Source organism: Cydia splendana, chromosome 18 (genome assembly GCF_910591565.1).
Source record: "Cydia splendana chromosome 18, ilCydSple1.2, whole genome shotgun sequence".
Lineage (NCBI taxonomy): Eukaryota > Metazoa > Arthropoda > Insecta > Lepidoptera > Tortricidae > Cydia > Cydia splendana.
The window spans coordinates 3,371,052-3,384,970 of NC_085977.1; the positions used below are offsets into that span (position 1 = coordinate 3,371,052).

Consider the following 13,919-nt stretch of genomic DNA (forward strand, 5'->3'; position numbering starts at 1 on the left):
AGTTTTTATACGGTTTATACAATCTTGTACAGTCCAGGCACGAGAAAACCGTCTAGTTAGCGCCGGACATGTCCGTACCAATGAATTCAATCTCTTTACACTCGAAGCGGAATCTAAATCGAACAAACGAAGTGGTTGGTGGTCTGTTTGTATTTGGACGGAATCTGTTTAACTAGATTGAATACCGTGGTGAGTAGGAATTGCATGGAGAGTTGGGTTATGAATGGGGAGAGTAGGGATGCCAGGGGGGTGAGATGGTTTTTAAAGGCTACTGCTACCTAAATAATGTATTCGTATAACAAATTAAGTTATAGTGATATTCATAAGAAAAAAAAATTGATCCAACAATGTTCCAAAATCCCCTTTGTATGAAATCCCATCTCACCCCAACTACGAGGTACTACGGGATTTTGTGTTTATCAGTAAAGTTATGAAATGGAACTAGGTACCCAAAATCATAAAAAAACTAAAATACAAATGTTCCGGAAACATTTATTGTATATACCATTCAGTTTACATATGTAAAAATAAAATGTTATCGAGGTTTGAATGTCACTTTTCTCCCCACTCACCCCATTTTACGGTACTGGCTTTTGTGTTAATTTTACAATAGCGATTAATTTAACCCTTTTTAGGGCACACTTACGTTTACGTATACGGCAAAAGTGACCACTCTTTAACAACATCTTCATCTTTATTTATTATTTTCGGTCGAAATTGATAAATATTTATTTTCAACGTCACTCGAAAGCCAGTGTTCAGTGTAAAAGCTAGTGCCTACGCCAATTCTTGGGATTAGTTGTCAAGCGGACCCCAAGGCTCCCATGAGCCGTGGCTAAATGCCGGGACAACGCGAGGAAGATGATAACTCGAAAGCCAGTGTTAAATCGTTGATATATTTTTTCATCGCACGATATTCAGTAAAAGGTTGTTAATATTCGTACTATTTAACTCACATAAAAAACAAACATTATATGTTTTACTCAGAAAACATTGCCATAAAAAACCTTTTACGAACTGACGAGGGCCGAACAGTCTCAACTCCCGCTGAGTTACCAAATTCCCCCCAATTCGTTTTTCATCACATTTTCCTCGAAGTCTATTTAGCCTTGAATATGTTCTAATTAACTTTTTTGTTGGGAAAAACCTATATTGTTCGGGAAAATGGCTCTAGTTTTCGTCAACCTGAGACGTCTTGGTTTCGTACATTGCTGCACATATTTGGATTTATAGCAATCCTTAATGTCTCGACAGTAAATATATGTATCAACATAAAAATGATCGCAGTAGCAAATTAAAAACCGGCCAAGTGCGAGTCGGACTCGCACACGAAGGGTTCCGTACCATTATCTATAAAAACGGTCACCCATCCAAGTACCGAGCCCGCCCGACGTTGCTTAACTTCGGTCAAAAATCACGTTTGTTGTATGGGATCCCCACTTAAATCTTTATTTTATTCTGTTTTTAGTAGGTATTTGTTGTGTTATAGCGGCAACAGGCAAATACATCATCTGTGAAAATTTCAGCTGTCTGGCTATCACAGATCACGAGATACAGCCTGGTGACAGACGGACGGACGGACGGACAGCGGAGTCTTAGTAATAGGGTCCCGTTTTTACCCTTTGGGTACGGAACCCTAAAAATGAAATATATTATTTGCTAATCAGTCAAGTGGACGAAAACTAGAGCATGGACGGAAACTAGCGCAATGACCCTACCGTGTAACGAACCTTTTAAATATTTAGTAGCCATTTTCCTAATTAGGAATACAAACATAACCCATTTACTCGTTGATGAAATATTTAATAATGAATAGATAGGTACATGTAATTAGGAACTGTCAATATTGCGTTAATGAAATTAGAGCTAACTTGATTGATGAGTTAATTAGTTGTGAAATTTGCAAAATGGCCGAATCTGAGGTCTCCCTCGCACTTTCATTATTTCTCTTTCATTCATGCTCATCATCGTCTTCCTCGCGTTGTCCCGGCATTTTGCTACGACTCATTGGAACCTGGGGTTCGCTTGGCAACTAGTCCTAAGAATTGGCGTAGGCACTAGTTTTAACGAAAGAGACTTCTAACCCAGAGGGTAAACTAGGCCTTATTGGGATTAGTCCGGTTTCCTCACGATGTTTTCCTTCACCGAAAAGCGACTGGTATTTAAATATCAAATGATCTTTCGTTCATAAGTTCCTAAAAACTCATTAGTACGAGCCGGGGTTTGAACCCGCGACCTCCGGGTTGAAACTTTGAAAGTCAGCGCTTTTTAATTTAATTCATGCTTCTTTCATTCACGCTGTAGAAGATATTCTTTAGTAGGTAAAATAATAGTCCGTCCAAGAAACCTGATGGAATAAAATTTGAATGATGAATACAAAATGTATAACCATTGAGCTCATTAAGGTCAGCATAAGTTATTATAATATGCCTAAATTTAATAATAAGGATTTTCATGTTCAGTCTTCGGAAGCCGGTGTTGCTCGAAGTGTTCAGTGGTTACATTGTATTTTAAAAATCTCATCTTGATTTGATCCTGATCTGATAAATATTACTCTTGTTAGATGTGCATCTCAATTGGTGCGAGCAAGAAGCACAGCGAGTAATGTCAAATCAAGTAGAACTTTGAATTTCGCTTTAGTGAATAAAATAAGTACCTACAGTATAGTAAAACCACCCAACTTCATTCCAATAACTAAATACTAGAGTTAGACCAAGGTAAGTTGGCAGCGAATTTGATAGCACAGATTGTGCAAGTGTTATCAATGTTATCATTTAGCATCAGTAATAAGATTAAATCTTATGCTGAATTTATTTTACACAAACTTTGTTTACGGCTCACAAATGACCTTACATAAGAATGTGTCACATTTATTGCGTAATCGCCTATAAGTAATTAATTTACATAAGTTTCTATAACCGTTACATTTACATGAATGAAAAGTATCAAAACGTTACGAAAATCCCGTCGCTTAAGACCTTTTTTATGAATGTATATGCTAAACAGCATTTTACAAACAATAGTCATACTCGTGACTTGATAATCTAATTTGATCTGTGTCGTAATGCGGGTATAATCTTATTAAAGCCATGTACAATGTTTTTTGAGCATGTAACTTTGCTAATCTTAGATTACGAATGACGACAGAAACGGGCAAAAAAGGAGTTCAAAAGGGTTCCGTAGGTACTAAATGTTTAATGATATGTTTTTGTAAACCTCAAGAGAATTAAAATAAATATCTTCTTATGACACACATATTAGGCAGACACGATGTCAAATGCATGTAGCATTGGGACTGTCAATAAGAATAGATAGGATAAATACATGAAAATGAAATAAAATTAAATTAAAATCTTTATTTATGATAATTAGTGGTCCATAGATAAATACATTAAAATAAAACTAGCATAGGTACATATTACAAAATAATTATAATAGGTCTGACAGACAACGCACAGCCTAACTCATTAAATGACCTTGAAACTTAAAACATAAACATATTCTTAAAATACTGTCAAGTTCTTTTAAAATCCTTTTTGGAATTCATGCCCTTGGGGTAAAAGGGAGTTGAAAGTTTTTAGTAACGTTTACTCGGACGAAATGCGGTAGGTAATATAATTATATGTCTCTGCATGTGTCTTCGTTTGTAGGGTTCCGTACCCAAAGGGTAAAAGGGCAATTTTATTTAAAGTTATCCCCTACACTTTTTTATCAAATTTGGGATTTTTTATGTTATTTCTGCTCAGAATCATGAGTTCTTTTGATCCTAATAGGAGAAAAAAGCGTCCCAAAATTTCCATACAATTTTCGATCTTTCCATTCCGTGACCGCCATACAAAGTTTATGAAAAATGGTAACGGAATGTAATAAAAACCTTAGGACATTTTTTTCTCCTATTGGGATAGAAAGAGCTCGTGATTCTGAGTAGAAATAACATAAAATTTCACAAATTAAAAAAAAAGTGTACGGGACTAAATAAAATGACTCAAAAACGGGACCATATTACTAAGACTCCGCTGTCCGTCTGTTCCTCTGTCCGCCTGTTTGTCACCAGGCTGTAATTCGAGAACCGTGATAGCTAGACAGTTGAAATTTTCACAGATATATTTATGTTGCCGCTATAACAACAAATACTAAAAACAAAATTAAAATAATATTTAAGTGGAGCTCCCATACAACAAACGTGATTTTTTTTTTGTTTTTTGCGTAATGGTACGGAACCCTTCGTGTGCGAGTCCAACTCGAACTTGGCCGATTTTATTTAGCATAAACATTACGTCGACCGTTATGCAAGGATCCCTAAAAATATTAGTATGTAAATCTGTTAAACCGTTTATCACGTGTTAAAGGGTTTTGATCGTTATCGCTAGTAATCCTTCATCTAGACACACCTATTAAGTTTAAGTGGGTGGACAAATGAGGCTACTGTATTAGCTCGATTGTTTATTAAGATTATTTTTTACCGCCGTTGGAACGCAGACAATATAATATATATTTAGCGTGATAGGTTTTTTGTTTTTTTCTTATGTATACAAAATAATGTTTCTATTCAACATTTTAAACTCTCGCGTTTTGTACACATATTTAATTACACAAACGGGTCTACCGCGATATAATTTCATTGTTTTTACCTTTAATTCCGACGTTTCAGCTGAGTTGCACCAGCTGTGTTCACGGAAAGACTATCTCTATATGAAATTATATCGCGGTAGACCCGTTTGTGTAATTAAATATGTTTCTATTTATCCCAAACGCGTCTTGGCAATTTGTTTAAGGTTTTGGCTAAAGGTTATTTTTGTACAAAAACTAACCGGCATAATTTCTTTACAGATCGCATCTCCCATCAAACAATGCTGAGTAAAAGCACGTAGCACGACTAGTGCTAGATGCGCCCTCGGCGTCGACCAATGAGAGGCCGGCGCGGGAGCATGGATGGACCATAGGATGCGCGTCTCGGCGCTCATACTTCTGCTGATCTCTAATACATACACATTCTCACCTGAAATAGATGGTAAGTGTATCTATCCTTACTTATTAACTGTGTAACTGTGTGTGCTGTGTTGTTACAGTATAACCCGCTTACCTATACGTTTATTATGCTATTTTATACTGGTCTCTGCATCTTGTCATACATTCTATCACGATCAAAGAGAATAGATAGTATAGAGGGCTATTGTCATAGTAAATTTTGTAGTCACAGTTTTACTGCCATCTATCGACACATAATTAAAACTAAAAATGAAAATGTAAAAAAATATAAAAAAAATGTAAATAAATGTTTTATTTTTATTTTTTTAGAACGCCATATGACTTTGACCCATGTTCTTTCACTGATATGTGTTAAAATTCTTAAATATCAAACGGTGTCACCAACGCCATCTACCCGAGTATAGGCCAAAGGTGTGGCGCCATTTATTCGAGTACCTATAGTTTTTTCTTGATATTCCGAGGCACGTTTTTTGACTTTATGTATCTTATACGGAGTTACATATAGCTTTTCCGCTTTTTACGCTCTCGGCAGCTAGGTTCATAATAATTGTTTTATATGAAATTTGTCATATCGGTTAAAGTTAACATTTCAGTACTTAAAAACTATGACAAAGGCCTTTGACAAAACTATCGCTTCTTAAATACAAGTTTCTCATAAACTGATCTTATTCGAGTCCCGTGATATGCAAATAGTTGAAGGAGCCACTTGAAGCCAACCCTCGTTCTTTGTTTACTGGAACTTTTTATTCGGCTATCGACTTAGGTCCCCAAACTTCATTATTGGCGTGTTACGAATACAGCATTATGATACGGATCTTTTAAAAGTTTTGCTTGTATGTACAGGCCGCGTAGCCAACATGCCAATCGCTTACGCTCCGGAGCGATCGAAACGCAACTGTCACTGTCACTGACGCACTAATATGGAAGAGTGAACGAGGGACACAAAGCGTTTCGTTGTCGTAGTGATAGCGATTGTCACCTTGGCTAGGCCGGCAGTATATGCATAGATAGATAGTTGATTTTATACCTAGTTATTCGATTCATTTACTATTTTACCTCGTGCTTGCCTTTTGAAGAAATATTTAACTTATATCAGCTCTATTACATTTTTGGAACCAAAATACTAGTCAACGGCTGAGGCTTAAGGTTGACTCACGCTAGACCGTTTCGTGCCCGGGCCGAGGCGTCCGACGTCATTTTCTATGACGGCTGATCGGTGATCACATGGTACTTTCCATAGAAAACGAAGCTCCGGAAGCTCCGGCCCGGCCACGGCCCGGTCAAACGTGAATCATCCTTTACTAGAGAATAAAGGATGATTCACGTTTGACTTTCTTTCCCGCTTTCTCATCATAATATTATTTATAGCGATCCGTTAACCGACTATCCACGTTTTCAACTTAATCTTCAACATTTATTCAGCAAATAGGCCACAAGGGAACTTACACCTCAACATTGAATTTACATACAAGCAAGAAAATAATAATACATCAACAATTATAACTTTGACACTTGCCTTCAACCCTTTAGCTTATTATTACGTACCAGGGATGTTGCGAATATTCGTATCCGCATCCGCAACCGCGGAACTTCCGCAACATCCGCATCTGCATCCGCATCCGCATAAAATCGATGCGGAGCTTATGCGGATGCGGATGTCGAACAAGTCGTTACAGGATCGTCTTAGCGGCGGCGTAAGTACTATGTAATTTCGTCATTACCTATAACGAAATCGTATGGATCCAGAAAAGACGTCCAAGATACAGTTTATTCAATATAACGCACCTATACTCTTGCTCAAATACTAAACGTTTCGTTTATTTTTTAATATACTAAAATGTAATATTTGACGTTTTTTAAGTAACTAATCTTGACATGCGCATCCGCGGATGTGAGCCTTTAAATATCCGCATCCGCGGATGTCAAAAAATCTGCATCCGCAACATCCCTGTTACGTACCTACATTTACTAACTTTCAGTAAACAAAGAGAGGGTTGAAGTGGCGCTTTCAACTATGTATTTGCAAATCACTCAGAGTCGGATCGATATACGTGTATTTTAGGAGCCGTACTTCAGTTTGGTGCTTATTTATTCTGATTTAAGGATGACTCACGTTAGACCGGGCCATGTCCGGGCCGGAGCTTCCGGCGTATCGTTTTCTATGGAAAGCATCACGTGATCGCTTGTCATGTCATAGAAAAGTAAGCACCGGAAGCTCCGGTCCGGACACGGCCCGGTCTATAACGTGAGTTATCCTTTAATGTTGGCAACGCTCACACGTTACAGATTCTTAGCCAACCGTGTGATAAAAGGAGGTAATGTGTTTAAAATACATGCCATACCTACCTATAATGTCAATCTAAATCTTAGAGATGCAACGGATAGTTGTTTGGCCGGATACCGGATATTCGGCCTGACCATCAGCCGAATATTCGGTATCCGGCCACTAAATATTCGGCCTGCGGAACTATACCTACTTTTCGGTTCTTCAGGTCATTCAGGTGCGTCATAATAGTACTAGGTACAGAAGACTCACTCTCTAACAAAAAGCGTCTGTTACGATCAGGACAGATATGGCCGCTAGGTGGCGACAGCGCCACGCGCGACTTATGGCTAGACACCAAAATTGGTGTGGAACGTATGTACTTTTAGCTACCTGTTGCAAAGCGACGAAATCGCGAAGTGAGCCACGCCTGATTCTGATTTAATGTTGGCAATTAACGCTCACATGTTACAAATTCTTAGCCAAACGTGTGATATAAGGAGGTAATGTGTTTAAAATACATGCCATACCTACCTACAATGTCAATGTAAATCTTAGAGATGTAGGTAACGGATAGTTGTTTGGCCGGATACCGGATGCCGGATATTCGGCCTGACCATCAGCCGAATATTCGGTATCCGGCCACTGAATATTCGGCCGGCGGAAGTATACCTACTTTTCGGTTCTTCAGGTGCGCATTGGTTTTGATCTGTTTCGTAGTGAACCTTCGCGCGGACTGATTTCTAGGTACGAAAATTACGAAATGTGTTTGCGTGGAAGTGACTGGAATGATTATATTGTTTTAAAATAATAAACAAGTACGATTATGACCATGGCTGCTTCTTAAATCTAATTTGTTTACTCCGAAATCAAGCAGAGTTGCTATCCGGTATCCGGCCGAATAGTAACCGAATATCCGGTGCATCTCTAGTAAATCTCATTTTGGTTTAATATTTATTAATACAAGGAGAGGTCCAAAAAATCGCGGATTAATAATGAAAAAAGAAAAACTGACAGTGGAATTTGAGTCAATGGTATTATAATTGAATAATTTATATTACGTAATCATGAGCCACTGTCCAGACAATGTTAGACTAACCTAATGACCTAGAATAGTAGTTTAGTTTAGTCTGAAACACGCGATATTTAAATTTACCTACAACCTACACATCTACCTCATTTATCAGTTTACGAGTATGTTTATGATTCAGCCTTAAACAGACAATTTTATATCGATTCGTACAATTATGTTCCAAGTAGGTATGGAAAACACAAACAAGTATGGAAATAAATGTAGCACTTACTATAATCAGTTGTTATCTATATGGAATCTTTTGTTGTTATTGCTTTTTATTATGCACACGCTAATTAAGCGGTTTAGTTGAACATAAGAAAACAATGCCATTCATCGGCAGGTAATTACTCAAGTGGACACGCACGCATGCACACTCACGCACACGCACACGCACACTCACGCACACGCATACGCACACGCACACTCACGCACACGCATACGCACGCGCGCCACACACACACACACACACACACACACACACACACACACACACACACACATCAAACATACACGCTACAAGTATCCCCCCCCCCCATTTATTTATCTTGAAGGGTCCTCGATGTTAGTGAAAAAACATGAGCATAGAAATCATAGAAGCACATACTTAACTGCTAAAGTATGACTCACGCTAGACCGGGCCGTGCCTGGGGCGAGGCGTCCGACACGTCATTTTCTATTACAGCTGATCGGTGATCACGTGGTGTTCATAGGAAACGAAGCGCCGGAAGCTCCGGCCCGGCCCCAGCCCGGTCTAGCCTATCCTTAAACCAAAACGATCACACGTTGATCGGCCTAAAACGTTACTTTTCCTCGCATATTCCTGTCAATCTATACCGCTAGATTATTTTATTTTCGCAGATCTTATCACATTCACAATGAATTAATTAACAATAATTCTTGCCTAGTTTTCAAACTATCTCAAATATCACGGATAGGTATACAAGTCAATAAAATGAACGGTAACAGAAGTAACAGAATGTATAAATATTTCAACCTGGGGGCTCATTCTGTGATTTAACAATTCATTGATGTCAATGCATCAGATCTGACGTACACCATGAAGTGCCAGCGAGAGGTTTAATTACACTAGTGCTGGTAAATTTGAAGAACTAGACTCATTTTATGAGACTGCGCTAAAATAACTTCAGGGTCTTTTAATTCCCAATTCGAGTCTATTGAGTATTTTTTAAGCGCAACTCAAAAGGACTCGAGCCTCCGAATAAAGACTCCGTCATCAATTTTGTAGCTTTTACGAGTATCTAAGTAAAGAGTATCTTACTTACTTACTTACTTACTTGGTTGGCGCGGATACCCAAAATGAGTCTTGGCCTCCAACACAAGAGCACGCCACTTTGATCGGTCCAGAGCGGTATCCCGCCAGCTTTCGCCGACGCCCAGCTCACGGAGATCTGCCTCCACTCTATCTGCCCAACGGTATTTAGGACGACCAATAGGACGGCGCCCAGTTGGTCGACCCAAGTAGGCCCTTTTGGCTGCCCGATCTTAACCCATCCTTTCGAGATCTAGTAGCAGTAAAGAAAATACAATGCATTTTGCATTTTATTGTAAAAAAACATAGATTTCTCTAAAAAGGACTCAAGTCTCTAGAAAAGACCAGAGTCTTTTGTAGAGACTTGAGTCCTTTTTAGACCAGTAGAGTCCCTAACAAGTTGAGGAGAACTCTAGATTCGACTTAATTATGAGTCTGAAAAACACAGTCGATTCTGAAAGCAGAGGACTCAAAGAACTAGAGTCTTAACCAAGACTAAGTTACACGGACGTTGATTGTATTTCGCGCACACCAATCCAGGAGGTCACAAAACACAAAATCAAACCCTAAACAAATTATTTAATCAGAATCAGCCTCGAGAATTAAGTCTCGTTATTTTAATGAGCCTTCGCGATTTCAATCTAAACAATTAAGGCTACGTCGACTCCGCTAATTGGTATAAGTATTGATAGAATTGGGGCCACTGACACGAATATTAATGTAAATGATAATTGGTGACAAAACATAATTAAAAACGAGTGCGACTCGGACTCGCGCACGAAGGGTTCCGTACCATTACGCAAAAAACGGCAAATATCACGTTTGTTGTATGGGAGGCCCACTTAAATATTTATTTTATTTAGTTTTTGTTGTTATAGCGGCAACAGAAATACATCATCTGTGAAAATTTCAAATGTCTAGCCATCACGGTTCATGAGATACAACCTGGTGACAGACAGACGGACGGACGGAAGGACGAACAGACGGACAGTCGGACAGCGGAGTCTTACTAATAGGCAACACGGTGAGCGTGATGGGCACCTTTGCATCTGGAAGGGCGCGGACGAGTTGTTTGACTAGGTTATTTTTAGACTGTAATTAAGTTTATTGTTAATTTTATAATGTATTTTGTGAACAAATAATTATGACTGCAAATATTATCCAAGCATTAATAATAATTCTAAAAACTTTTAGTGTAACCTTTTTTAGACTGCACTCGTACCGGCTACGCTATTAATCTAACTTACCTTTATCAGAACCTTTAAAAGCCCTTTATAAAGATTTTTTTACCTCAACACAAGCTTTTAGTACTAAGTCAACTACACTTTACTCGCGTACTGTCACCGTTATCTTTTCTTAGGACTAAAGTAAAAATTTATTTATTATAATAAATATGTTTCTTCGCTGAAAATATTGTAGAAAAAACAAGGTTTGCTTTTTAGGTTCAGAATCGAGTAGTCTATGCCTTATTACATTTACATATAACCTAGATCTATTCAGCCTGCGATTTTAAGTAAATTTGTATTTTGTTGCTGATTTTATTTTCGTCAGATTTCCCTATTTTTACACGACTGCCCAAAAAAAAGAGTGTATTGTTTTGTACAATATAATCACATTTACACTGTATGTCCAAAAAACTTCCACTGAGTTACAAAACGAAAGATCAGGTAGGTACATAACTATACTTATTCGGGTCAAGTCGTGATTTCGTATCCCGCCCAAAATGAAGGGCTCTTCAAATCAGCCAAATTTAGTAGGTACAAATCTAACGAAAATAAAATAATATATGTTTACAATAATGTATACAATGGTCATTTGGACATATTAGGGCAATAAAATAAATTATGTTAACATTTTTTACGTTTTTAAACTCGAACATAATTCCAAACATTTTTATAAACTCGAACATCATTATAGAGTGATTCTCAAGAAAGTGGCATCGACAGGTTAAAATTAATGAAAAAAAATTTTTTTGTATATTTTTTACTTTTAAGAATGAAAAATATGTTTTACTACTTCAAGTACCGCAAATTTTCAAAAGGGAACGGAAAATGAAGAAGTTATTTTCAAGACTTACAAAAACCTATACGTTGAACACAGGAAGAATGTATTTTTTCTCTTGAACGGATAATAATACGAATGTCTCACTTTTAGCATAGATGAATAAACCTTCATACAATATTAAAATGATATTATTACATTAGGCCATACCAAATTCGTAAAATAATCGAGACAAGTTAAAGTTATCATTCCGTTACAAACCCCAGATTCCTACGACACTTGGGTCATGATGGTACCCTACGGTGGTTAGCTTGATACTTACCTAATATTTTGCCATAGTTATTATCTAAATAAAATGTTCTGTGTCTGAGTCCGACTCAGATTCAATACCGCGGATGTACAGGTTACAGTGAAAATATCCTTCAACCAATCAATCAATCAATCAATCATTTATTTGCAGATAAAACATAGTAGGTACAATGCATGCACAAACTTCGTGCGTGAATATTGTTGTAAAAAATATATATATAAGGCCTGTGCAATGTACATTTTAAAAGGTATTGTTTATGTTATTATATAGCATGATATTTTATTTACATAAATGGGTGCGTATAAAATCTAAAGAACTAAAACTGGAAGAGCGATGCTTTTGGACAGGTTAGAGTGAAAAGTGCTACTCTTTATTTTTTATTAATATAAGTATTAAATTTAAATAAAAATAATGACTTGGCCTCGATAAACATTGTTTTAGTTTATCTAGATACATTTTTGTTTCATATGAAAAAGAGCAAATAAACATACATTCAATTCAAAAACTCGATGACAGGTTAAGGATGCCACTTTTTTGAGAATTATCCTATAACATGTACTCTCGCGTTTTGTACACATATTTAATTACACAACCGGGTCTACCGCGATATAATTTTAATTTCATTGTTTTTACTTTAAATTCCGACGTTTGACTGTTTAACGTTTGTCCGATACTGTGAGTGTTGCGTGCCGTGGACAATAAACATTAAACTTTAACGGGTAGCTGCAATTTCTTTGTCTACTCCAAACATTTTTATAAACTAATTTCGGGTAGTTGTTGTTGTTTTATTTATATCTCCGTTGATATTTGCTAGAACGTCAGTCTTTCCGAGACCACAGCTGGTGCAAGTCAGCTGAAACGTCGGAATTTAAGGTAAAAATAATGAAATTTTGTCGCGGTAGATCCGTTTGTGTAATATACGAGTATGTCTAACATCGGTTTTCACATTTTTTCATTAATTTGGTGTTTTTGAACGTAAATATTGTTCATGCATGTAGCCCATAACGTAAAAGCGTGTGAAAATTGCATGCGAGACTGGATTATTATTCTTCACCAGGAAAGTTACTTAATTATAATTTTATGGCACCCATAATAAGGTTGAACGTTAATGGGCTTAATATTTATATAGTTTGACGTGTTTTCATTATAGCACGGGTATTTTCCAGAGTTAAGAATTTAATATACCTACTACAGCGGATGGTGCTGGGCCTAAACACGGCGTTGCGTGAACAAGAGATTTCCTTTGGCAGGATTGGTCCTTAGGACCCAAGGATGGATATAAGAAGTGGAGCCACCGAGATTTTTGATGTAAATTTTTAGGGGGGGGCTCTCAACTTGATCTTGATATCTATAGGTATCATTTAAGCTACTAGGCCAAGTTTGGTATCGTTTTCGTATAAATCGGGGATGCCGCATTCATTTCTGATATCATAATGACACCATTCAGAAGTAAAAACACATAAAATATGAAAAAAATACTTTTTTTTTAATTCCTCTTCACGCTTAAACCGCTAAATCAATTTAGTTAAAATTTGGTACAGAGATAGTTTGAGTTCCAGGGAATAACATAGCCTACTTTAAATCTCAAAAATCATCCTTTAAGGGTATGAAACGGGTGGTGGAAATTTGTATGGGGATTCAATAACCGCTGAACCGATTTAGATAAAATTTGGTATAGAGATATTTTGAGTCCCGCGGAAGAACATAGGATAGTTTTTATTCAAAAAAAATCTCTTAAAAGTGAAAAGGGAGGTGTAAGATTGTATGGGGAATCAATAACGGCTGAACCGATTTAAATGAAATCTATGTCTACATCTTTGATTTACTTGAAAATGATACTAAACTTGACATAGAACCTAAACTTAAACAATTATTAACATCAGACGTCGCCGACGCTTAAAACCCCCCCACCCCCCACCTGCATCAATAATCTGGGTGGCTCCACTTCTTAAATCCATCCTTGGGCCCTAAGGACCAATCCTGCCAAAGGAAATCTCTTGTTCATGCAACG

At 37.3% G+C, this 13,919-nt stretch overlaps 1 protein-coding gene across 2 annotated transcripts in view; it reads left to right on the forward strand.

Moving 5' to 3' along the window:
- Positions 1-13,919, forward strand: part of LOC134799329 (hemicentin-1-like) — a 252,930-nt gene that overhangs the window by 186,201 nt on the left and 52,810 nt on the right. For both annotated transcript variants that reach the window (XM_063771725.1, XM_063771724.1), the window contains exon 2: positions 4,831-5,011. In XM_063771725.1, coding sequence (XP_063627795.1) covers positions 4,933-5,011 — 79 coding nt within the window. In that variant the 5' untranslated portion in view covers positions 4,831-4,932. The remainder of the gene's footprint in view (positions 1-4,830; positions 5,012-13,919) is intronic.